This window comes from Podarcis tiliguerta (genome assembly GCF_965153285.1).
Source record: "Podarcis tiliguerta genome assembly, chromosome: Z".
Taxonomy (NCBI): Eukaryota; Metazoa; Chordata; class Lepidosauria; order Squamata; family Lacertidae; genus Podarcis; species Podarcis tiliguerta.
In genome coordinates, this window is record NC_139553.1 from 47,550,410 (window position 1) to 47,577,836 (window position 27,427).

The window sequence follows — 27,427 nt, forward strand, 5'->3', positions numbered from 1 at the left end:
CACATCATGCATATTCCTATTATGTCCCCACTTTCCCCGCTCTCGCAAAGCCCCAAAGCCTCATATGTTCTACCCCTTCCTAAAAGGGGAATCATCAAAACCACCCATGTCTTGGAGTAGATGACCCCCGGGGTCCCTTCCAACTCTACAATTCTGTGAATCTATTATTCTAAGCTGCTACAGCAGGGAGGGGAAGTCATGACTCCTCAGATGGTTGGTACATCTACATCTAGAGGGGGTCACAGTAAAGGCCCTTTCCAAAGCCCCAACTTCCCCATCCTTTTCTTTGAAACACCTGGTTGCTTTTCTTGTGCAGGCATATTTTGTCTGTGATATTCTAACAGTGTTCCTTATAATTTAGCAAAACAAAGATCTAGGCATTTTGTTTTGGCCAATATAGCCAGCATTTGCAATCTTGGCACTGGACATTCTGCTTCCTGAAGCATAAACTGACACCCCCCAGCACTAAACTCCCCCCTCCATTGTTAGAGCAACAATAAGGGTCACACACTTCACCACCCATGCATTCATATATACCAGGAGTGGAAAACTCCAGATGCTGCTGAACTACAACTCTTATCAACCCCAGAAAGCATGGCCAATGGCCAGGGATGAAGGAAGTTGTAGTTCAATCTAGCCCCACCAGCCCCGCACCAGCTCGCTCAGCTCTGCAGCATCCAGAGACCAACAGCTTCCTCCACAGAGGTAGCACCAGCTTCCCTTTGCAGAGATGGGGGGGGGGGACCTCCCTTGGCACCAGTGAGCAAGGGGACGTGGGTCAGGGCAGAACTCCCGACAGGCTGCAACAAAGGGGCAATAGCTCAGCAAACTATCCGAGTGCCAGCCACAGCTCCCTTGAGCACTGAGCACAGAGGATTGGTAGGAAGTGGGCATCTTACTAAAGACTGTGTGGAGGGTGCCCTTGCAACCAACCATTGCCCAAATCTGCTCCTCACAGGAATGTTGGGAGATTTTTTTTGGGGGGGGGTGTTATATTTATTATTACTACTTTCTTTCTTTTTTCGAAATTTTAAGCGCCTAAGAATTTTGTGCCCAGGAAAATTGCCCCGTGACCCTACCCACACAACGCCACTGTATTTTCCCCAAACCACAACCAGGACAGATTTCTGTCTGTTAAGGGGCTTGCACTTGCTTCTCCCGATTCTCTTCTATGTGCAAAGCTGCCTTAGTTCAAAGGTTCCTCAGGTGTGATGTTGCGGGTGATGGTGACGTTGGAAAAATGATCCCCTTTGAGCCACCCCCCACTGGCAGCCTCTTATAGGCCATGCTGCCACAATGAAAACACAACCGTGGGAACTCAGGTATGATAGCTACATTGCCAACCTCCAACAAGGATTGACCTCAGGCTGCGAGAAGACTATCTAGGAGCCCCCAAGCTGGCTCTGATATACCCACACAGCATAACAGCATAACCCTGTGTCAGTGGGGATAAACACTATCCCCATAACTTAGGCTTGTCCAGTTCATGACCCCCCATGTTCTGTCAGCCAAAGAGTGGAATCAAACTGCAGCCTGTTGTAAAATTGATCTGAAATATGTTATATGCCCTATGCTCCCAGGGTACATAAGTAGCCTCACAATAAGATGAATTCCACTGAACGCTTTAAACATTCTTCAGAAGCTTTTGTCATAGAACACAAGTGTGGGCCTTTTGAGGGAAAGTTTCCCTAAAAGGAGGAGAGCTTTCTAAAACATATGGGGCATGTAACCTCTACATGGTCAAAAAACAGAGGAAATGTTAGATAGGAAAGAGTTGCAGCCCTTGAAGTCAGTCCTGAATATTTTCGGGAGAATGGCTGCTGTAGGTCAAGAGGCTTTTATCTCAGTCTCAAGACACAACAAAATCAGGAAGAAGCACAAAAATAATCCAGTACAGGAATAACATAAGTCACAAGCAGATAGATAGACCATCACCACTTCAGATTCAACTTCAGTTGAGTTCATTTTAATTTAATATAACTTAATTCATCCTATATCATTTATACCCCACTTGATTGTCAAAAAAATTAAAGCAAGTTTACAAAAACACCTCATGTCATGTAATGTCACTTCATGTTTAATGAAGCAGTGAAATACAGGCACACATTTAAAAACATTGCAATGACAATTAAACTCAGCAGTAAGCAAAAGGCTTTCCACACCCTGCAGCCTTCCACGTGTCTTCCAAAGGCCCCTGAAGGCTTTACGGAGGTGTGGGGGAGAGTACAGTGAAGGCAGCTGCCTGGGTCCCTAGGCAGTGAGTTCCAAAGTGTTAGTGCTGTTGCGCTAAAATAGATATTTCCTGCAAGTGTGGAATGAGTCTTACGTGGCAGCTAGAACAGTCCCAGTTGTGCAGGTTGAGTAGGCACACAGGGCGTAAGGCAATCCCTCAAGTGTAGAAGATGCCAAGCCACTATACAAGGGGCTTGAAATACCTGCAGCGCCACAGTTGCATCTGCTCCACAAGTGTCTCTAAAGTAAGGTTACCAGATTTTTTTCAATGAATCCGGGGACACTTTTCAACTTCCTACTAAATAGATGAATTTTGTCAGGGGACTGATTTGTAAATCTGGGAACTGTCCCCGGGAAATGGGGACTCTGGTAACCTTACTCTAAAGCCCCCTCACCTGCGCTATCTATATATCACAAATGACTAAGCATTAACAAAGCCTGCACACTCTCTCCATCCCTAGAAGTCATATTTCACCATCTCTTTTCTTAAAAAATGGGTCTAAATCTCAGTCTTCCTCAACTCTGGTCAAGGGTCTGAACATTTTGGACCACGTCTTTACAATGACTTGGGTGGAGGAATGGAAGGGGGTGCTCAACAAACTTGCAGTGGCACCAACCTGCGGCTAATGCTGGAGAAGAAAGCATTCCATGTGGCCTTAACAGATTGGAGAACTAACAAAATGAATTTACAAAGCTTCTACACTTAGCCAGGAATAATAATGCACAAATATAGGATAGGGACATCTGGTTTGACAGCAGCACATGTGAAAAAAAATCTAGGGGTCTTCTTGGGCCTCAAGATTAACCTGAGTCCTGGAGGAGAGGATTGCTGAGGCTCTAGAGCAGGGGTGGCCAACTCCCAAGAGACTGCGATCTACTCACAGAGTTAAAAACTGGCAGTTTTTTTTAGGAAGGAGGAAAGCCCCATTTTTAGGGGATCAGGGCAATGTTGTTAAGCTTTTTTTTAGGGGAGCCAAAGTTGTTGAGCTTCTTTGGGGGGAGCCAGTGATCTACCACAGACGTCCAATGATCTACCAGTAGATCACGATCTGCCTGTTGGGCATGCCTGCTCTAGATATTATGACTAGGCTCTGCCTCCATTGTTGGAGACAGTGATGCCTCTGCATCCCAGTTGCTGGAAACTACAGGAGGAGAGAGTGGTCTTGTGTGCAAATCCTGCTTGTGGGTTGGCCACTGTGAGAACAGGATGCTGGACTGAATGCTGACTGAATGGGCTACTGGCCTGATCCAGAAGACTCTTTGGATGTTCACTGCTGAGGATCTCATGAGAGATCTTCCACAGGAACTAGGATGAAGGAGGTTGCAAAACATTGGCCAGGGCAAATGTTTAGACATAGACTGGTGTAGACAGTGCTGGCCTGGATGGGCACCTCATCTGACCTGGTAATAAAGGATCTTCTGATGTTCCTCTAGGTGGAGATGGCCAAGAGATGGTTGCCACCTATGGATTCCCCACTTCTGACACCACTTGTGTTCATGTTGAGCACCCAAGAGCTACAAGCTGCAGCTCAAAAATGACCAGAGCGTAGACCCGGAAGAAGTCCAAGGACTTGTTGCTGGAAGCCGCAGGAGTGGAGGTGCTCTTTTGCCCCAGACTTGGTTGTGAGCTTCTTTAGGCTAGGCTTAGGAAGTGCATGCAGGAACTGAGCAGGCAGAATAAAAAGTATTTTATTTATTGTGAAAGCAGTCAGAGGAAGGTGTGTGGTCCTTGCTTTCCAGCCTTTCAAGAGTCAGAGGAGTCTGCATCACTATTTTTCATCCAGGCACACTTCAAGGACACATTCCATCTAGGGGAAAACACGCAAGAAAGTTATGTAGTCTCCAGAGAGTAAGGAGGGGCTGAGAGAGGTTGGGGGGGGGCTGCACTGGGGTTTCTCCACACTTGGGCATGCGGAGAAGCAGAGGGTATTGTAGGGGACTGCTCTGGTCATTGTCATAATGTGTTTGTCTACAGTTGTGCATGGCCGTTGTTGCCTGAACAAGCCCCTGATTGGTGGGCTGTGGCAATATTACCAAGATTGCTTCATCTCTAAGATGGAGAAGGCAGGCTGAAGAAGGTTCTGCAGAAACAGTAATACCAGTACTAATTTCATACCTGCCATTCCTTCCAAAGGAGCCAGGGGCAGCAATCACACAGGCAATAAAAGAATAAAAACACAGAAGAAAAAACTTGAGGCCCTCCAGATGTTACTGGACTCCAACTCCCATCAGCCCCTGCCAGCAAAGCCAATGGTCAGGGATAATGGGAGTTGTAGTTCAGCAACATCCGGAGGAGGTACAGGTTTTCCGCACCTGGATTTAAATACTTATAATCAGTTCCAACATATGCAGGCTAGAATAGATATCTACTTCAAGGGCTTACTGGAAGAAAGGGGTCTTCAGCAGGTGTTGAAAAGACAACAGACACAGTGCCTGTCCATTATTTTAAGGAGAGGGAATTCCAAAAGGCAGGGACCCCCCACTAAAGACTAAGTCCCTATATTGTGTGGAAGGGAGCCCGTGATCAGATGGTTTTAATTATTAACTGCATCACTACTGCATTATGTGAATATGGCTTTAAAAAAGGACTGCATAAACTCATGGAGGCTAAGACTACCAATGTCTACTAGCCAGGGTGGTTATGTATGCTCTGCTTCCATGACCAGAAGCAGCAGTGGCAGTGGCGTAGCATGGGGGGGGGGGTGCAGGGGGGGGCGGCCTCACCGGGCGCAACATCTGGGGGGGGTGCTCGCACTCGCAGCTCTCTGCCCCTACCTGGCTCACTCACTCTCTCTCACTGCAGTGCTGGCTGTACCGGGTCGCCGCCCACTGTGGAGGGGGGTGTGTGCCAGGTATGCGGTGCGGTGCGGAGAGAGAGCGAGGGACTATCTGGGGGAGGGACAGTGCAGCAGGGGGCGCAAATTACTTGCCTTGCCCCGGGTGCTGACAACCCATGCAACGCCACTGAGCAGTGCTTCCAAACAGCAGATGATGGAAACCAGAGGAAAGGAGAGAGCTCTTGCACATGGGTGCTGCTTGCTGGCTTCCCATAGGCATCTGGGGGGCCACCGTGAGAGCAGGAAGCTGGTCTGGATGGGCTACTGGCAGGTTCTTCTCATGCTCTTTTGGGCTAATTGCAGCCCAAAATGTGGCATATACCGTATTTTTCGCCCCATAGGAGGCACTTTTCCCCCTCCGAAAATGAAGGGGAAATGTGTGTGGGTCCTATGGGGCGAATGCAGGCTTTCGCTGAAGCCTGGAGAGCGAGAGGCATCGGTGCGCACCGACCCCTCTCGCTCTCCAGGCTTCAGGAAGCTATCCGCAAGCCTTGCAAGCCCTGTGGGAGTTCCCATGGGCTCACAAGGCTTGCGGGCAGCAGCCTACAGCCCGAAGCACGGGGCGCCCTCCGGAGGGCGCCCCGTGCTTCAGGCGGGTGTGTGCAAGGCTTGGGGCGGCAGCCGCGGCTGGGGGGGGGAAATAATTTTTTATATTCATCCCCCCCCCAAAAAAAAACCGAGGTGCGTCCTATGGGCCGGTGCGCCCTATAGGACAAAAAATACGGTAAATCAGACAAGCAATAAATAAATGACCCTGTTTAATGCAGGGAATCAAGAGCTATGGAATCTCCAATAGTTGACTGGAAGGTGGCAAGGATTCCAGTATTAACAGGGCGCCCATTTCTTCCTGCATTGCAGGGGGTTAGACTTGATGAGCCTCAGAGTCCCTTCCAACTCTACTGTTCTGATTCTGAGAGTTCCCACACAGTGCAGAAATAGTTTACATTCCCTTTGTCCCCGGCATTGCATTGTTTTGGGTTTTCAAAGATACTAGGAATGTATAAAACCGCTTCTTATCTTCTTCGTCTTCTTTTTCTTTTACACAGGAAACAGCAAAACACTGGCACTGAATAATTTCCCAGACTCCCAGCTGCCATGCCTCCTTCAAACTCCTGATAGCAAACTGATCAAGACCTGAACAAGTCAAAAGGTCTTTTTGTATTGCTTTTAAGTTGCATGATTTGGAAAGCTAAGTTTAGTAAACAAGGCAAGTTTTCAGCTAACCTCACCATATGAAGGACTCCACTTAGCCATCTCTCCCCCCCCCACCTGGAACAGGCCATTTCTCCTGCAAAAGAGTTGAAGCAACCACTCTTTGAAGTGCATTTTGAACTTTTTCTCCCTATCTTTCTGAGTATTTATTGCATCAGCATACTGTGCTGGAAGTCAGAGGAAGGTTTTGGTCCCTCTCTCCCAACACTAGAGCTGGGAAGCTGAATGTGGGAAGATCCAGCCCTTCTTCACACAGCACAGAGTTCAACTCTGGGACTCCCTCCCCCAGGAAACAGTGACGGCCACCAACTTGGAAGGCTTCCAAAGAGGATTCAGAAGATAGCCATTGCAGAGAGGGCTTTCAATGGCTCCTGTCCACAGTGGCTATGCTCTGCCTCCCCCAGTCTTCTGAATACCAGTTGCTGGAAACCACAGGGGAGGAGGGGTCTCTTGTGCTGGAATACTGCCTGGGGTCTTCTGCCCTCTGATCAGCCACTGAAAGGACAAGAGGCTGAACTACATGGGCCATTGGCATGACCCAGCTGCATGGCTCTTCCTGTGTTCTTTAAAAAAACAAACGTATTTGTAATTTTACATTACATAGGTTCACATTCAAATTAATATTACCATACAATAGTCATCAACTTCCCTCCCCCCATTCCATGGTTCATTTTAGTTTTCCATTACGACTGCATATGCTAATTAAATAATAATAATTTCCCCCATTATATCTTCACTTAATTTAAACTGCTGGCTTTATTCTAACCCTGCTAACATTTTCATCAGTTTCCAATGATTCTACAAACGTTTCCCAATCTTCCTTAAAGGCTCTTCCCATGTTCTGAGGCACAGGGCTGCCCTGCCACAGCAGAAAGTTAATGCCACTGTCGCCTGAAACCCTTTGCTTGTCTTGCTGGCAAATCAAGCTGAGTAAGACCGAGGCTTCCTTCTGTGGGCATGGTAGCCACCATCTGCCCCACAACAGGACCCTGAGCCATCTGAGTCTCAACTGAGCATCTCCAAACCTTCTCCCAATGCAGGTTCCAACCCTAGCCCTGGTTTCTCACAGGCACTTAGTTGGCCGCAGTGAGAACAGGATGCTGGACTCGATGGGCCACCAACCACCAACCTCCATTTCTTCTTTTCTTTACATATAAATTCCAGCTTTCAAATTTGCTATACGTACATTTCTCTTTAAACTTTGGCTTCCCGCCTTTCCTTCCCTGCTGCTCTTAATCCCGCCACTTTTACTAACTGCATTCTGATAAACGTTTCAGCTAAGACATATTATTCTATTTCAAATATTATCATTTTAAATCCTGCATACAGTTTCAACTGATTATGATATCATTGCCAAATAGATCATTGCCAGAAACAAAAACCTTTGATAATTTCAAGCAGCTTGTTTGGAACAAATGTGAGCTATATTCTCTGCATGTTCTTTTAACAGAGATGTAGTTTATTTTAATCTTTTTCTACTGGCCTAATGTCTATCACTTAAAATTATGGTTGCATTTTTATGTAGAAAAGCAGTTACTAGTAAATTATCAGTGAATGTCTTGAGCATAACTACTCTGACCTTGGTGGATTTAAAGTGACTTTCTTACACTATCATCGGTTGCATTTTTGTTCTAAAAATATGTAAAGCGTATAGCAGAAAGTGGCGAAATAATGTGGTCAGTTCTGTCAAGCACTCAACATTTATAGAATCATAGAGTTGGAAGAGACCACAAGGGCCATCGAGTCCAACCCCCTGCCAAGCAGGAAACACCATCAGAGCACTCCTGACATATGGTTGTCAAGCCTCTGCTTAAAGACCTCCAAAGAAGGAGACTCCACCACACTCCTTGGCAGCAAATTCCACTGTCGAACAGCTCTTACTGTCAGGAAGTTCTTCCTAATGTTTAGGTGGAATCTTCTTTCTTGTAGTTTGGATCCATTGCTCCGTGTCCGCTTCTCTGGAGCAGCAGAAAACAACCTTTCTCCCTCCTCTATGTGACATCCTTTTATATATTTGAACATGGCTATCATATCACCCCTTAACCTCCTCTTCTCCAGGCTAAACATGCCCAGCTCCTCATAAGGCATCGTTTCCAGGCCTTTGACCATTTTGGTTGCCCTCCTCTGGACACGTTCCAGTTTGTCAGTGTCCTTCTTGAACTGTGGTGCCCAGAACTGGACACAGTACTCCAGGTGAGGTCTGACCAGAGCAGAATACAGTGGCACTATTACTTCCCTTGATCTAGATGCTATACTCCTAATTGATGCAGCCCAGAATTGCATTGGCTTTTTTAGCTGCCGCGTCACACTGTTGGCTCATTTGTGGTCAACCAAGACTCCTAGATCCTTTTCACATGTACTGCTCTCAAGCCAGGTGTCACCCATCTTGTATTTGTGCCTCTCATTTTTTTTGCCCAAGTGCAATACTTTACATTTCTCCCTGTTAAAATTCATCTTGTTTGTTTTGGCCCAGTTCTCTAATCTGTCAAGGTCGTTTTGAAGTGTGATCCTGTCTTCTGGGGTGTTAGCCACCCCTCCCAGTTTGGTGTCATCTGCAAATTTGATCAGGATGCCCTTGAGTCCATCATCCAAGTCGTTGATAAAGATGTTGAATAAGACCGGGCCCAAGACAGAACCCTGTGGCACCCCACTAGTCACTCTTCTCCAGGATGAAGAGGAACCATTGATGAGCACCCTTTGCGTCCGGTCAGTCAGCCAGTTACAAATCCACTGAGTGGTAGCATAGTCAAGACCGCATTTTACCAGCTTCTTTACAAGAATATCATGGGGCACCTTGTCAAATGCCTTGCTGAAATCAAGGTAGACTACATCCACTGCGTTCCCTTCATCTACCAGGCTTGTAATTCAAGACAGAATCCTGTGGCACCCCACTAGTCACTCTTCTCCAGGATGAAGAGGAACCATTTAATGCAAAACTAGCTGCAACTTTCAAAATAATCCAGATTTACTCTGAAAACCACCTTCAGTTTCTGTTAGGGGAAAAAATGGGATGATGATGATAATGATAATAATGATAAGTGGACAGGCTGCTTGGACGAGTGAAACCAACCACCTGTCTTCTGTATCCTTGTCCATCCTGGCTGATAAAAGTAAGCTGGGAAGGGCTGGGAGATGGGCTCTGCGGGGTGGTGAATGCTTCCCTCTGCGAGGGAGCCTTCCCAGGCCCACTGTAAGAGGTGGTCATTAAACTACTTCTTAAAAAAAACATCTTTAGACCCAGCCAATATGGCCAACTATCACCCAGTCTCAAATCTTCCATTCTTGAACAAGGTGATAGAGCAAGTGGTTGCTGAACAAGTCCAGGCACGCCTGGAAGAAGCGGACCATTTGGATCCCTTCCAATCGGGATTCAGGCCTCACCATGGGACTGAAACTGCCTTGGTCATGCTGGTCAATGATCTCTGGCGGGCTAGGGACAAAGGTGAGAGCTGTTTCCTAGTTCTGCTGGATCTCTCAGAGGCTTTTGAAACCATCGACCATAACATCCTTGTGGACCGTCCTGAGGAGCTGGGAGCTGGGGGCACTGTTATACGGTGGTTCCATTCCATTCTCCTGGGCCGTGTCCAGAAAGGGGGGGGGATGAGGCACCTCACCTGTGGGGTGCCTCAGGGTTCCCTCCTCTCCCCCATGCTTTTTAACATCTACATGCAGCCACTGGGAGAGATCATCAAGGAGTTTGGGCTGGGTGTTCATCAGTATGCGGATGATACCCAGCTCTACCTCTCTTTCAAATCAGAACCAGGGAAGGCGGTGAATGTCCTGTGTGAGTGTCTGAAGGCGGTTGCAGGATGGATGGCTGCTAACGGATTAAGGTTGAATCCTGACAAGGCAGAAGTACTGTTTGGGGATAGGGGTCAGGCTGGGGTGGACTACCTGGTCCTGAATAGGGTAACTATGCCCCTGAAGGACCAGGTGCGCAGCCTGGGAGTCATTTTGGACTCACAGCTGTCCATGGAGGCGCAGGTCAAATCTGTGTCCAGGGCAGCTGTTTATCAGCTCCATCTGCTACGCAGGCTGAGACCCTACCTGCTCGCAGATTGTCTTGCCAGAGTGGTGCATGCTCTAGTTATCTCCTGCTTGGACTACTGCAATGTGCTCTACATGGGGCTACCTTTGAAGGTGACTCAGAAACTGCAATTAATCCAGAATGCGGCAGCTAGATTGGAAACTGGGAGTGGCTGCCGAGACTATATAACACCGGTCCTGAAAGATCTTCATTGGCTCCCAGTACATTTCCAAGCACAATTCAAAGTGTTGTTGCTGACCTTTAAAGCCCTAAACGGCCTCAGTCCTGTATCATCGCTGTCAACTTTTCCCTTTTCTTGTGCGGAATGCTATTTGGAATAAGGGAATTTCCCTTAAAAAAAAGAGAAACGTTGACAGCTATGTCCTGTATACCTGAAGGAGCGTCTCCACCCCCATCACCCAGCCCAGACACTGAGGTCCAGTGCTGAGGGCCTTCTGGCGGTTCCCTCGCTGTGAGAACTGAGGTTACAGGGAAGCAGTCAAAGGACCTTCTCAGTAGTGGCACCTGCCCTGTGGAATGCCCTCCCAGCATATGTCAAGGCAATAAATAACTATTTTACTTTTAAAAGACAACTGAAGGTGGCCCTGTTTAGGGAAGTTTTTAATGTCTGACACTATATTCTTTTAATATTCGGTTGGAAGCCACCTAGAGTGGCTGGGGAAACCCAGCCAGATGGGCGGGGTATAAAATTATTATTATTATTATTATTATTATTATTATTATTATTATTATTAATAATAATAATGTATTCCAGAAAGGGCTTGCATTCTTCCACAAACAGACCGCCATGTTGATTTCTTATTTTTGCGGTTAGGTTTCACCAGTTCCGCATAGTCCATTAGCTTTAAAATCCATTCTTCTTTCGTCTGCGTTTTCTCTTATTTCCAGTTCTGAGTGTACAAAATTCTAGCTGCTGTTGTTGCAAAGGTAAGTTAATCATTTTTGGGGACCCTATTATCCCTAAAAGAAAGGCCTCAGGACTCTGGGTAATTACCACTTGGCACCACCCTCAATTTTCATCCAGCCCCTACCATTTTTGCCAAGATACAGCATCCCTATCTTTGTCACCTGCACTGTCCTGATCTTAAAGCCCAGTGGCAATCTGGACTCAGGGGCTGTAGTCTCCAGCCAAGGATCCAGACCAGGTCCGGAGCCCTCAGAAGAAGCTCCGGTATCACGTGATCCCGTAGGTCAGAGGCAGGACCCTGGCAAGTAGCTTCTGCTGAGCCTGTGGAACCACCAGTCCAGGCAGGAGCAGGAGTGCCTACATCAGGCTAGAGGGCTGCTAGCTCTTTAAGGTTCCAAGTTACCCCCAAGGAGGCAGAGCCTGGGAGAGGAGAGAGCGCAGGCGGAAGATGGCGCTGCCATCACAGCTTCACCTTCACAGCTTATATGCTCCAAAAGTCAAAAGTCTTTTGTGTCTCCCTTAAGTCTTGGAATACATCAGCTGGGTCACAAAGAGGAGGTACCGTAGAAATTTCCAGGCCTTGTTTGCTAAATCAAAGGAAATAAGAGAATTCACACAGCAGATGCTTGGAACGTGGAAGGAAGTGTACTCCTTTTTTCACATCAAAGAACCCACAGAAGAGAGAAATTCTCATCAGAGAATATCCCAATACCTGGAGCTCGTGAGTTGGGGTTCTGCCTTATGCTTCTGAGTACAGTACTTTCAAAGTACATTCCCCCCCTCCTCAAGTTCTGGGCACTGTGGTTTGTTAAGGGCTGCTGAGAATCCTAGTGAACTACAATTCCCAGAATTCTTGGGGGCAAGGAATGTACTTCGAATGTGCTTTGCAGTTATAGTGTGAACAAAGCCTCGTGGAACAATTTTAACAAAGTACAGTTTCTCATTTAAATGTCAAATAAATGTTCTCACTCACCGCAGTTAACAGCCATTCTTGGTTTATATGTCAGTGTATTCCTATTGCAGATTCCAACAGCGGCTTTTGTGACACGGAACGCTGGACAGCATAGAAGTGACAGGTATCATGGTAGAAAGAAGTATAATCATTTCATTTATTAGTTGCCTGTGACCCGAAGCTCTGCACGTGACTTACAGCAAATATAGAAAAGCAATGTGGTTGTGGGTGTGTTCCAAATGCTTCTGTGTCTACTTTCATCCATTTCAATGTAAATTGGTCCTAGAAGCTGTCAGCACGTGAAAGAGGCCACACGCCAGGAACAGCTTCGACTGGCTGGCTAAACCAGGGGAGAGGAGCCAATGGGTCTCAAACCCTCAGTGAGTTAGGGACTTCACCTGCATGCATAGACAGGCTCCAGAGGATGGAGCAGATGGGACCAATAGTGGGTCCAACAGTTAAGGAGGCGGTTCCTGCATGTGCTGGAGTGGGAATTGAGGGACAGGTGGGGTTTGTCCACCTGGGAAGGGAGCCCATCTGGGAAAAGGAAACTCTGATCCTAAACCTCCTCTGTCTTGTGGGATATCTTCAAAAGAAGGAAAGGCCAAGGAATAAACCCTACACAATGCGGAGTGGAGTCCATAAGGCAGTTGGCTGTCACCTTGTGTGCCTCCTTCCTACAACTCCTGCAGCCACGCTGGTGCCAAATGTCTTGCTCTGCTTTCCTCTGGACCATGTCAGCGAGGCCGAGAGCGGGGTCCTGTCATCTGGACAGCCCAAGACCACCAGACACACTGGCCAGGCTTATGCCCTGGGGAGGTCACTTCACTGCTGCTAGTCCAGCGGTTTGGCTTCAGCCCCCAAGGGACACGCCATGGTCTCTTGAGACAGAGGGATGACCACAACAGCCGTTTCTCCTTTTTAAATTCACATTTTAGCTGGTTGGCTTAAAGCATCATAATATTGTTCACTTTCTTGACTGCCCTTTTGGGAAAATCCAGTACATCGCAAACCATGCATTTCCAAAATCAATTTCCTAACGAATTACATGTGCGCAGAGAAACAAATCCCCACAATGAACCAAGGTTTCCTGGCTTAGATCCTGTGGACTTCACAGCAAACCCAGCCTTAAGGATTTGTATGCCTACTTCCCCTCTTGCCCACGTGCCCAGTGGAAAAATGGGGAATCTTTGGCACAAGAAGTGGCAGAGCACCAAAGAGACCTATTGGGGTCTGGGCAGGCTCTGCGCCAGTGGCAAGGAATGACTTGTGCATCGCCATGGAAAGTGATTGATGCATCTACGGGGGTGGCTGGGGTTGGGGGACACCAGTGGGCAGCTTCTGACAAGGCAGCAAAGATAGCAGCATGAGCATGAACAACAGCAGATCCCGTGGCTACAAGGGAGTAAACACACACAAGTTCAGCAAGGCAGGGGGAGCGATGTCATGGGAGCAGGAGGGCTGTTTGCTCCCTGAACTTCACTCTTATCGGAGCTATGAAAGATCCAATCTACAATTTAATCAGAACAGTTCATGTCCATATCATTGCCTTTCACTAGAGCAGGTCTTCCCACACTTGGGTCTCCAGCTCTTTCTGAGCTACAACTCTCATCACCCCCAGCTAGCAGTAGTAAGGGATGATGGGAATTGTAGTCCAAAAACAGCTAGAAACCCAATTGTATTCCTAACACAGGCACTTTTAACATTTCTGGCTGCTCTTCTGTGCAAATATATCTAAAAAACTGCATTTAAAACAGAATTCATTTTTAGCATTGCCTGATGGATTTTCTTTCGGGATCTGGGGTACAGCAGCTCTCCACCCAGGAATGCCCAGGAAGGGCTAGTGCCTTGTCATGGGAAGCGCAGGCATTTTAATGAACAACAGACATATGGGGGACCAGAGGATAGTTTCTGACAAGGCAGCGATGAAAGGGACATGAGCAACAGGCATCCATTGGAGAAGATGTGCTAAGTTTGCTGGACTATTACCTGCTCTATCAGTTATTTGATCAGCAGAGTTCAGGTCCACAATATCACCTTTCACCAGTGTATGCAACAGGAAAATTGTCTCGCTAACACCACCATGGCAAACTGCAGCAGTGTAGGCACTCCCTCAGCCACCTCACCCGATGCCTCACTCTGAAGAAGGATCCCTTGGCTCATGGTGCCTGGCAAGGCTGGAAGACCAACAGCAGGTGGTGCCAGAGCCATGGACAGACAGAGTGTCTCATTCTAGTTTTGTCCCCATCATTCTCCCTGCTCAGTTCTACAAGGGCAGGATTGGGACTAAGTAGGAGAAGGCAGCCGACATCCAGAGTTGTTGCTTGCCCCAGCTTCAGGCAGGAAAGCAAGCAGGCAGGGGTTGGCACTGGGCAGAGAGAGTATGCAGAGCAGGGCTTCATACACCCAAATGGCTGCGCTTCCACTGCCCTTGGTCCTTCCTCAGGGAGGAGAGGGTGGCAGGGAGTCTCACTCAGTTGGTGAGCTGACGGGGACAGCAGCAGTGTGGGCAGTCAATAAGGCAAGTGGTACTGTACCCCAATACACCTTTCATGTATTATCTTGAGAAGAGTTGGGGGAAGTGGGTCCTGTGGTACATACTTCCACTTTTCTGGGAGCGTCCACTAGTAAAAGTTCCTGGTCTAGAGCTTTTGAATAAGTCTATAAAATTATTAAAGAACCTGTTCTAAATAAAGGTAAAGGGACCGCTGACCATTAGGTCCAGTCGTGACCGACTCTGGGGTTGCGGCGCTCATCTTGCTTTACTGGCCAAGGGAGCCAGTGTACAGCTTCCAGGTCATGTGGCCAGCATGACTAAGCCACTTCTGGCGAACCAGAGCAGCGCACGGAAACGCCGTTCACCTTCCCACCGGAGCGGTACCTATTTATATACTTGCAATTTGACGTGCTTTCGAACTGCTAGGTTGGCAGGAGCAGGGACCGAGCAACGGGAACTCACCCCGTCGCGGGGATTCAAACCACCAACCTTCTAATCGGCAAGTCCTAGGCTCTGTGGTTTAACCCACAGCGCCACCCGCGTCCCTCAAAAAAAACCTGTTCAGTTCACCCCCAAACTGGTACTGCTTCTCCCTGCCCCCCCCAAAAAAACCATTTGGAGACACTTTTATTTATTGGGTATTTGCTGCCACTTTTGACAAACACAAGGGCTGTACAATATGCTTATAACGTCCACCCATTTTATTATATTGTTATAGCTTGTATTTTACTTCTAATGACAATTAGAGGATAGATGGCAGCTAACAGATTGAGGTTGAATCCTGACGAGACAGAAATACTGTTTTGGGGGGACAGGAGGCGGGTGGGTTTGGAGGACTCCCTGGTTCTGAATGGGGTAACTGTGCTCCTGAAGGACCAGGAGTCCTGGGAGTCATTTTGGACTCACAGCTGCCCATGGAGGCGTAGGTCAATTCTGTGTCCAGGGCAGCTGTTTACCAGCTTCATCTGGTATGCAGAATGAGACCCTACCTGCCCGCAGACTGTCTCGCCAGAGTGGTGCATGCTCTGGTTATCTCCCACTTGGACTACTGCCTTGTGCTTTATGTGGGGCTACCTTTGAAGGTGACTCACAAACTATCACTGGTCCAGAATGCGTCAGCTAGACTGGTGACAAGTAGCAACCACCAGGACCATATAACATTGGTACCAGAAGAACTGCATTGTTAGTACTATACAGTAGTACCTTGGGATGCGAATGGGATCCATTCTGGAGCCCCGTTCGCATCCTGAACACAACGTAAGATGCAATGGTGCGTCTGCGCATGCATGCGTGTGTCGCGTTTTGGCTCTTTTGCGCATGCACATGACATCATTTTGAGCGTTTGCGCATGTTTGAGTGGCAAAACCCAGAAGTAACGCACTCCGTTACTTCTGGGTTGCCGCGGAGCGCAACTTGAACGCGCTCAACCCGAAGCACTTTCAACCCAAGGTATAACTGTATAGGGAAGTTTGTAATGTTTGATGTCTCGCTGTGCTTTTATAATTTGTTGGAAGCTGCCCAGAGTGGCTGGGGCAACCCAGTCAGCTAGGTTGGGTACAAATAATAAAATTATTTGGGTGAACTTGAAAGCTTTCAGCCTATTTTGTGGCATTTTTGTTGGCCTGTGGCAGTTTAAAGGAGGGACCTCTTAAATTATGTCATGTGAGCGTTGCACCCTTGAACGTCCCTTGCGTTCCCAGGCATCCCTATCTGATGGAACATCTTAAACTGTAAATAATAAGAACCAACAAGTTCCATTTTTCATCAAATCACTGGTGCCATCTGCAGGGGGCCCTGGGCACCCACAAAATTTTCACTGTGGGTGCCCGGCCTCCCCCCGCGCCACCTGCTGCCTTACCTCCAGCTCTCCAGCCCTGAAGTGGCAACTGGATTGGGCCTCTGTCTTCACCACGGGGCCTTTGTTGGGGCCCGCTGCAGCTGCGGATGTGCACCCCAACTTCACCGCCCCACCCCTGCCATAACCCAATCATCAAGCATTATCTGAGGCCTAAGTCAGCACGTCTGGGTCAAATCAGGCTACAACTTTATCGACTACAGCTGTAAGAGGTTTGGCATAGGCATTGGGTAGACCACACTTCTTCCAGCCCACCTGCTGCAAGTACTTAATATGGGGTCACCAGGAGGGAGTTCTTGACCTACATCAGGAAGTAGCTGCCCCTCTGGATTGCATTTAGGAAATGCTGTGGACCTAGCCCATGCCTGGGCATCCAGACAGAAGCATCACTGCTGGATCCTTTTAATGGGATACCTCATTTTCTGGAGGGGCAAGCAGAGGCTACAACTTCTGCTTGGTCCAAGACTACGCCTACCCAATGCCTAAACTGCCAAAGTAGTGACAATGCCTACAAAACCAGATGGCAGCAGCCAATTAGCCAAATGGGAAAATTCCAACCTGCTGCCAAATATGGTGATGGCCAATATCCCTGGCAAGGCAATTCAATGCAACACACAACAGAAAAATAGGGAGGGAGGGTGATCCAGCAAAGGAGTGGCTGCCAAGGCCAGCCAAAGGCCCCATATAAATCCCCTAGGAGGGGACTTGAGAAAAGCCAACAGGCCTTGTTGGGTCCACCCCCTAGGAGTGGACCACCCCAAGCCTGATCTCGATTGGCCAATTGTGTGAGCAGGATGAATCCAGTTCCCAGGTAGCAAGCTCAGTCCAGGGACGTCCTTTCCTGCCTGGGAAGTGTCCCAGGAAGCGGGGCCTCTGCTGCCAGAATCATAACAGCCCGCAACAGCCCCCACCTAAGAAGGTGAGTGGACTTGGAGAAATATCTCCAGAGGTGGATTTTGGGGAGCCAATCAGTTTGGTTGCTCTGTGCACAGAGCTGCAGGGTCTCCACAACTATTATTTGGAATTGAGCGCAGGAATCGGGATGCGAAGTTTGGCACTGCACAGGGTGTCACTGAAATTTGAGACCCCATGGTCTGCCACTGCTCGCTCACACACATACATACCGAGTGCAGAAATCTCCTGAGGTTCTTTCACTTAAGAGCACACTGATGGGGAACTTCACGTTTGAAGGCTTCCTTGTGTCAAAATCTCCTGTGTGCAAAAAATATAAATAGCATCTCAGGCAAGGAGGAAGCTATGCTAGATAAATCTGTCTATGAATATTGAGCTTCCTCCATGTGGTATCCTTTGATCGGCCAAGGTGCAGCTTATTCATCACCAGCCCTGGCAGTGCCCTAACCTTTAATCCAATCCACATTCTTTAGGGTTTCTGGGCTTACAACATGGTTCACAAAAACTTTCCAACAATGCAAATCTTTGTGCACATTGCACAAGTTGTTTGAGAATGGGAGTTTCACTGCCTGGAATTCTACCTGCTTCCTAGAATGCCCTCATAGGAAACATGAGGCTCATTCCCTATTCCAACATTGTCCTCACCTCTGTGCATAGATTCTAACTTTATGACTGACCTGAGAATTATCGTACAGTGGTATCTCAGGTTACAGACACTTCAGATTACAGACTCCGCTAATCTAGAAATAGTACCTCGGGTTAAGAACTTTGCTTCAGGATGAGAACAGAAATTGCGCGGCACAGTGGCAGTGGGAGGCCCCATTAGCTAAAGTGGTGCTTCAGGTTAAGAACAGTTTCAGGTTAAGAACAGACCTCCAGAACGAATTAAGTTCTTAACCCGAGGTACCACTGTATTGTTCTTCTAAGGGAAGAACATCTGTGGGATGATATTGCCCCTTTTAACTTTTTTTAGCCACGCTGGGTGGTACCTAAACTCAAGAAACATGGAAATAAATCTTTGTATGAATAATAGACCATACAATTCTATAGCAAGCTGTTCCCACAGCGGTCAACCAGATGCCTCTGGGAAGTCCACAAGCAGGACTTCCCCTGTTTTTAGTACTGTACCTAGCAACTGGCATTCAGAGGCAGACCTCCCTGAACACAGAGACTTTATGCAGCACCTTGGCTAATAGCTAATAACCTATCTTCCTCCACAATTGTGTCCAGTCCCCTTCTAAATGTGGGAATGTTCTGGGCTGCAGGAGACGATATATTGTGAGATTATATCCTAATCCAATTTGTGCTAACAAGTTCCCAAAATATCAGCAGAGTTTATAGACGTTCCCCTTTAAGTTTGCAACGGTAACGCTTGCACAGGTTCGCTAGAACCTCTATAATAATTACTCTGGTAATTTCCCCTTTTGTTCCCTCTTAAAATACAAGACATGACACAGTCTTTATAAAAGTATAAAAGAGTTTACTCACGTTCTGTTCACAATATGATCCCAGAAGGCAGACAGCTTTAAAAGGTTACATACATTCAGAATCTATCTTATGCGAAGATAGTCCTTATCTCCTCTCTTGGATGGGAGCCAAGAGAGCATCCTTAGATGTTTCCTCATCGAAGGAAGATGGCAGAGAGAGAGAGTGGCTGCCTGCCCTGTGCTTTTATCATTTACCTGCACAGGTGAGGCCACACCCACCTCTGGTCACATGCAGAGGAAGTCCGTCCCCAGGAAGTTTACCTGCTTGCTGGACTGACATCCCTCCCCATGTTCTAACATGTACACTCTAGGAATGTTGTCATTGACTGCTCCTGTGTTTACATCCCACATACCCCTTCTCAGGCAATACAACATACACAAAACATAAACAACTTTATTCAACCACCCAGAGTCCCAGCTTGATATGTAGATTCTGGAAACTCTCTCTTGGTAGGGGTTTCGTCAGGATGTCAGCAGTCATCTCTTGGGTGCTGCAGTAGGATAGTTCCACAAGTCCATCCTGGATCATCTGGCGTATGTAGTGGTATTTAACCCCAATGTGTTTTGTTCTGGCCAGGAACTTCTCACTCTGGGTCAGCTTCAGGCAACTTTGATTGTCCTCCAGCAAGCTGACGGGCCCTTTTCTCACCAACCCAAAGTCCTTTATGAGTTGATCAAGCCAGGCGATCTCTCTGCAGGCTTCTGTTGCTGCAACGTATTCTGATTCTGTGGAAGATAATGCTACACAGCTCTGTTTATAACTGCCCCATGCGACAGGTCCATCACCAAACATAAAAACATTCCCACACTAAAGACATCTAAACCAGTGGCCACCACTGACTCCTGGGGCAGCAAATTCCAAGCATTAATTATGTGTCATGTGCAGAAGTACTTCACTGTACCTGCCTTGAATCTACTCTCAGTCAGTTTCATTGTGTGATCTTGAGGTCTACTGCCATGAGAGAGGGAGAAGTTTTACAACTGTCACAGAAAACACAGGCAACTGCTAAAAATACCAGCATTCATCAACCAACCAGTTGTATGACATTGTGAATATGAAAAGCTCCTTCTTTTAATCTCTTAATCTCGTTTCTCTCTTGATTATTTTTTTCAAATGAACTTCCATCTGGACATGACACTTCACAGCTAAACTAACTACTCTCTCTGTTTTAATTCTATATCTATCTATCTATATCTATATCTATATCATCTATATCTATGTCTATGTCTATGTCTATATCTATATACATACATATATACATTTTTATTAATTTTTTAATAAATCAATTCCAACATTCATACAACATAACTTCTCATCTTATAAAATGTTTTAGACTTCCATCAATACCTCTGATGATTTCCCATTCTCTATCACTTATTCTGCATTTCTTAACTTCTATATTACATTTAATTATCTTTAACTAATAATTCTCCTCATAATCTTTCTTGCAATATTTCAAATAGTTCACCTAACAAAACTTCTTGCAATCCTTCTAGCGTAATCTGTTCATCACAGTTGCTTTTCAGATGCAGTGGTGCCTCGCAAGACGAAAAGAATCCGTTCCGCGAGTCTTTTCGTCTTGCGGTTTTTTCGTCTTGCGAAGCAAGCCCATTGGCAGATTAGCGCTATTAGCGCTATTGACAGTTTAAGGGCTCAAAACGGCTTTTTTAGGCTTAAGGGATTAGCGGTTTTGCTGCTAAAATGCTTTTAGCAGCTTAGCGATTCAGAAAAAGGGGTTTTGGAGCAAAAAAAAAAAACCTCAAAATTTTTCGTCAATTTTCGTCTTGCGAAGCAAGCCCATAGGGAAATTCGTCTTGCGAAGCACCTCTGCAAACAGAAAACCCTTTCGTCTTGCGGGTTTTCCGTCTTGCGAGGCATTTGTCTTGCGGGGCACCACTGTACTTTGTAAATTTATTCCAGTCTTCTGGGAATCTCTGGTCCTGCAGGTTTCGAATCCTTCCTATTATTTTATCTAACTCTGCATAGTCCATCAATTTCATCCTCCATTCTTCTTTCATCGGTAATTCTCTCTCTGTTTTAATCCTGGCCATTTATGGGTTCCAGTGTTTTAACACTGAGAGGTGTATGCCCATGGTTCAGAGCTTTTGGCCTGAAAGACGAACAGCCCATCTACCTCTCACTGTTCATCTGCTTAGTATCCATTGTGGAACCAAAAGTCTTCCACATGCCAGGCAAACAGTGATGCTTTGCTGGAGGCCTGAATTGTTCTCAGCCTGCAGATGACTGCTAAGAGGATAATAGAATCCATTGATTTGGAAACATGGCATCACAGGAGTGCTTGAAAGTTTTCGTGCATGTTTTAGTACTCTGGTCCCTTTCCTATATACTTTCTTTTTTCAAAATAAAAATAGAGGTCTTTGATTCAAAATTCCCACCCACTGTTTTGTGGTGCTTCAGTGTACCTAATGCCATCTGGCTACTGTAAGCCAACTCAAAGCAGCAAGACCCTAAAAACACAACATCTGCCTTATGTGTTTTGAAAGTGATTAGCAGCCTGGTCTGATGTTAACTCGGAAGCAGTAGCGTAGTGGCAAATTCAGACGTGCAGAGTCATTTCATAATAGTCGCAGCCAAGGCAATTTCTAAGATTACAAACCTGCTAAGATTCTAAAATAATCTCATGGTTATAGCATAATTATAACTATGGACGCATCGCAACCACCAGTGCAGCTCTCCCTGTGTTGCCTTTCAGCAACAACCATTTCCTGGGCACATGAGTACAAGGGCAAAGGATGTGGAGGGCTCCACTGTCTCCTCCTGGAGTGACTTCACTTGTGCCTTCCTTGAGGTTCCCTTGTATGTAACATGCACTGAAGCACCTTGTGTTTTCCATGGTCCTGAATGCTCAGCTTTGGCACATTCAGAAATACTCCTCCTGCGGATGAGCTCTCATAGGCACCATGATATGCAAAGGTCTTGTTCCTTTAAGACCACAAAGAACCTTAATTCTCAATAATGATGGAATTCATGGTGGAGAATACTTTTATTTTTATGCATCTTTATTATTTGTAAAGGGAACCTTTTATCCCTTTGGAGCTGCGCTGTATCTCTGTACTTTTATCCTTCCAGGTTGTGATACTTATGGCTTACATCTTATTCTCTATATAAATCTATAAAGTTTCTTTTTTTAATGGCCATATGATTTAAATCACATGGTTTCCCTGCCAAGAAACTTGGGAAGCATAGTTTACCTCCATAGAGCTACAATTCCCAGGATCCTTTACAAACTACAGCTCCCAGGATTCTTTGGGAGAAAATAATGGGCTAAATAAGCTTTAAACATAGGTGTTCTGCACAGTCAGTGCCAGGTTATAGAAAGCCCTTGGACAAGACATCCTCTCTCTGACTGAGCCCCCTCCTCTCTGCAACAAGTCCAGGGGGCTGTTGCCAGAGTCAGAATCCTAGTGGCAGTACCTAGGGAAATGCTGGTTTCTTGAGGCTGTGCTTGAGCCCAAAGAATCCCTTACTCAAAACATGATTAAGGTTGATTCATAGTCGGTGGCTACCAACAGAAAGAATGACATCACATTTACACTAATTTGGGGTTTCTCATTTACATGTTTGCCCAAAGTGAGCCTCCATAGGGCACAGAAGATAAGCATCAGTGGTTTGGTCCAGGCCTCAGTGATTCATTTGTTTTCAAGCTGTCACTTGAAGTACACAAAATACAGTTTCTGAAAGGAAAACAATAATAAGAGCTTTGAGAATTCTGGAGGTGATCCAGCTCCATTTGTGAGATGGAACAGTTTCATTAGATTAGGCTTCTCTGGAAAGCACAAATCATTTTAGGAAGCATACTGATCTACTCTTAAAGGTTTCGAAGAACATATGGATCCATCTTCAGCTGTGTCAGACCATTGGTCCATAATGGAGCAACAGTAGTTCCCTGGTAGAAGACCTGGCAAATGATCTGAGGTTCAATCTCCAGTATGTCCAGGTACGGCTGAGAGAGACCCCTGCCTGGAATCCTGGAGAGCCACTGCTGCTGGTCAGTGTAGACAATACGGATCTAGATTCAACAATCATCTGACTTGGTATAGGGCAGCTTCCCGTGTTTCTGGGTGCAGTTGGCTCAGGGTTTCTATCTAGCAGAGGCTCTCCGCTGTTCCAGACAAGGGACATCCCCAGCCTTGCCTGGAGATGCTAAGGATTGTACTTCTTCATGGAATTGAAGAACAACATGGAATTGGCTGCCCCAAGGGACAGTGATGGCCACCAGCTTCAATGGCTTTCACAGAGGACCAGGCTATCTCAACAGCTGCTAGCCAGTATGGCCATGTTCTCCCTCCAGGGTCAGAGGCCATCTGCCTTTGAATATCAGTTGCTGGGACTCCCAAGTGGGGAGACTTGCTGTTGCCCTCAAGTCCTGTGGGTGCCCTTCCCATTAGGGCATCTGGTTGGCCACTGGAAGAACAAGATGCTGGACTAGATGGGCCCCCTTTGGCTGAGGGCCTCAGGCGGCATGTTACCCACCTGGGACCTAAATTATGGAGAGTCCTCAAGAACACTTTCAGCAACAATGCACTTTCAAAAAGAAGCCTGCTGCTGCATTTAGGCAAGTAACAGAGAATTGAATGGGCAAATGTTTGACCAATGAAACACCCCACCAGCAAATGCTCAGTTAAACATCATCTAGAGGAGTCCAGGATAAACCGGGGATCCTTTTTTATCTACTGTATTTATATCCTGGTTTTCTCTCCAAGGAACTCAAGGTGGTTCTACTGCTCTCCTTTAATCCCCACAACATCCCTGTGTGGTAGGTTAGGCTTGTAAGCTTCATGGCTGAGTGGAGATTTCAACCCTGGTTTTCCAGGTCCCAGTCCAACACTCTAACCACTACACTTTCTCTTTTTCAATGTGGCTTCAACCCCCCCCCCCCCCACGAACCACTTGAAAATTGCTGCTGGTCTTACCTAGTAATTTTTCTGCCTGTTTTATCATTTGGAATGTGCTGTGTTAGGCACTGTATTTTTGTTAACTGAGTTTTTATTTCTAATATTGTATTTTGCTGTATCACAGTCTGAATTCTATGGTATTCTTTTTGCTGCCTCAAAGTTTTGACTTGTGAGGCCTGAAATGTTTGTTCTGTTTGGACTGCTTGTGCCCATCAAGGGAAACGAGGAAGTCAGGTGTGGTAATCTTAGAACTTGGCACTGCTGTGCTGTACATTTCCTGCAGGTAAGATTACATGGAGCTGGTGTATGTGTGTGTTTGTGCAGAGGAATTAAGAGGACTAATTTGTCTTCATGACTAAGTCCACGTTACACTGCAGAAGGTAAATTCACTTTGTCACTCAAACAAGTGCCAAAGAATGTTAGTCCTGTACATTTTGCCTCTACAGCTGGTGGCAGATATGAAATGGTGGAGTGAGCTCTGAATGGCTTCATTTGTTGCATTCCTGAACTAAGTGCTCTTTGTGCAATGCAGGACATGAAGAATTTGGGGCATCCCCATTTTGAGTGGGGCTTGTGCAATAGAGGGGAGGAATAGCATACCTTGAAAGAGAGTGAAGTGGACGTGTGTTGGACTGGTGATTATGACAAGCACAGGGAAACACCTTTTCCCCAAGCACACTCAGAACCTTTGGAAAGCCATGAATCTGACCGCAAAATTTCAAAATGCTGTTATGTTGCTGAATAAAATGGAAAGTTTGGAGGAAACATGGAACGCTCAGAAACCCAGCAACCAAAATAAGTTTGCTGTGGAAACTTCTCTGTACTGAGAATAATTTTGATCTTAGCAAGTCAAGCACTAGAGGAAGAAGGAACAGCAATTCCCTCAGTGTCATTAAATAACACTCTTACTTCCTCATGAAAGGGGCATAAGGACAACAGGTTAGGAAGGGACACCCAATCATCACTCAGAGGCATCCCTCTGACTAATTTCATTGTTTGCTCATTTTGAAGTAGCTAATGAGGTAAACCTGGTGTCATAAAGGTAGATGCAGCTGAAGCTTTTCAAAGAAGCCAGCCAGTGGGAGCCATGAGTGCCATTTAGCCAGAACCTGAGTCAGGTGGCAGGGAGAGGATCCTAGTGGTGTGGGCATTTCCTGTTCCATTTCCTTGGGAGATGGGACATCTTCTGGGGGTTTTCCACATGAAGCCCCGCCTGCCAAAGACAACCCTCGAACATGATCCAAGGTCATAGAAGCCCATGCTTAGAACTGGCCAGCAATCCTTTAGTCAAGCCACTTACTGGGTGGGGATTTAGAATGTTGAACGGCACCCGCTGTGCATCAGCTGGGTGCTTAAGCAGGCATTGCTCTCAACTCTCAGCACCCAGGGGTCACCCAGTGCATGGTGGGCCTCCCTCTCTCCCTCTTAGCCTCCAGCAGTCCAGAACCTGGCAGCATGAAGGCTCTGCCCCCCAAAATGTGGGACCAGGGCTTGCTGTGGTTGTGGACCCTCAGCCAGAAAGGACAGAATAATGCTTCAGGAACCGGGACTGGCGAGCCAGGTCCAGAGGCTCAGGCCTGGAACAAAGTAGGTGCTTGATTTACATCCCTATATATGGTTACTGGGTTGGCATGCTTCAGACAGGAGCAAAAAACTGGTGTGTAATTCAGAGGGTAGGGCTGAGGTGAGAGGAAAGTTTTTTCACCTGGGGCCCACATGATGTTCCACCTGGCACCACTGTCTGCTTCATGCTCAAGTGAGCAGGGACCTTAGATGTTCATGCCCAGATACTAAACCATAAAATGAAGAGCCGTCATCATGTTCTTGAATGACTCTCCTCTGCCTTTTTCCTGCAGAGCATCAAATTCAACACAGAGTAATTCTTTTTCTGGCTAGCACCTTTAGAATTTGGTGAGTACTGCTGTGTGGTTTGTCCCACATCAGTTCCTAGACTTCCATTTGGAACAGCACAGCTTCCAAGAGTGATAAGGATCTTTGGGGCAGGCTCCTTTTCTGGAAGACAAAATTTGACTTCTTTCTTTCTTTACTAAATTTCTGTCCCATCCTTCCTCCCCAAGGAGCAGGGGACAGCAAACTACAAAGTAAGAAAACAAGGCAATTAAAAACAAAACAAATTAAAAAAAATTCAAATGCACCACAGGACATTTTAAAAATTACAGTATCTAAGAAGAATGACAAACAGTTGCACACCCTCACACTTAATAATTTCAAGTTTCTTCGAGCCATCAAATTATTGGGTGGAGAGAAATGTTCTAACTTCCTTCTGAATGTTAACAGAAGGGAGGAAAAGAAGAGAAACATCCCTTACCAGGGTGGGCATTTCACCAATGGGGGGGCCACCACTGAGAAGGACCTGCTGTGGTCAACAGGCAGCAGGCAGCACTGAACCCACCACCACTGGGGTCTCCCCTTCTGATCCTAGGACCCAAGATGGGAGGTATTAGGAGAGGCACTCCTTTAGGCACTTGGGTACCTAAAAATTATATTATCAGAGAGAGAGCTAGTCTTGAATCCTTCTCTCTAGGCATCATTGCAAGATACACAGCAGGTATATGGAGCCTGATTTCAATATAAGAGATGCCCCTCTCTACCCTTGCCTTTGACAGAAAAGGTGTCTTGTTTTGTGAGACCCTCTTTCATCTATAACTGTTCTGTTCCACTTGGAATGGTCTTTACTTGTTGTATCATTATAATAGTTCTACCTGTTTTCCTAACTGTGCAATATGTTGGTATAATCCACATTGGGACATTATGATGAAGGGTGGGCAAGAAATAATGTATCTATATTTATAAATTTATTTTTAAATTTTGGACATTGTAGATTAGTCCTGGTCTGGTGCCCATGTAATGTATATATTTGTTTCTTGGGGAGGAGGAGTAGACAGAGCTTTATATTTTATATAAGTTTATTTAAGTGTTTTATAGAAGATTCCCCTGCGATCTTCAGACTGTATATAATTTTTATAGTGATTTTATTTATTATTATATTATTATTTATTACTTTTATCAGTTGCTTTTTTGCAATCAAATGTCTCAGAATAACTTGACAGAAATCAAACACAGCACAGCTGAAAACAGTTTAAAACCATGCTAAGTTTAAAACATTGATGGTAGGTAAAATGTTCATCTAGCAACCTACTAATACAGACCACGTCCTGCCCACCTACTGAAACACATGCAACACCGCAGGAGGTAACCCTTACTTAACTGAAAGCCTTGGCCAGCAGAAACATGTAAAAGCTGTACAAAGATGGCACCCGGCAATTCTCCCTGGGAAGAGCCCTCCACAGGTAGGGGGCCACGCCTCAAGAGGCCTGGTCGCGTATTGGGGCACTTCCACAGAGACATTGTTGGATAAATTTAAAAAGTGGTTCCTAGACTGGAGGTATCCCTCCTAGAAACCTAAAAGAAAAAGATGCAAGCTCCAAGTGAGAAGATAGGCCTTTATTAAAATACCTCGAGATGCAAACAGGATCCGTTCCGGAGCCCCGTTCGCATCCTGAAGCGAAAGCAATCCGCGTCCGTGCGTCTGTGCATGCACAGGTTGCAT

The 27,427-nt window shown here is 46.3% G+C and overlaps 1 protein-coding gene and 1 long non-coding RNA gene across 3 annotated transcripts in view; one reads left to right on the forward strand and one right to left on the reverse strand.

Moving 5' to 3' along the window:
* Positions 1-1,944: 1,944 nt before the first annotated feature.
* Positions 1,945-26,737, reverse strand: LOC310669129. Of its 2 annotated transcripts, none has more exons than XR_014507029.1 (3): positions 25,756-26,737; positions 17,665-17,752; positions 1,945-4,040 (listed from the first exon to the last, which is right to left on the reverse strand). It is a non-coding gene; the product is annotated as an uncharacterized lncRNA (long non-coding RNA). The 2 variants fall into 2 exon arrangements; XR_014507030.1 differs by lacking the exon at positions 25,756-26,737 and adding an exon at positions 25,562-25,706.
* Positions 24,874-27,427, forward strand: part of SLC6A14 (solute carrier family 6 member 14) — a 49,682-nt gene continuing 47,128 nt past the window's right edge. Inside the window, exon 1 of the mRNA XM_083422616.1 lies at positions 24,874-25,443. Coding sequence (XP_083278742.1) covers positions 25,258-25,443 — 186 coding nt within the window. The 5' untranslated portion in view covers positions 24,874-25,257. The remainder of the gene's footprint in view (positions 25,444-27,427) is intronic.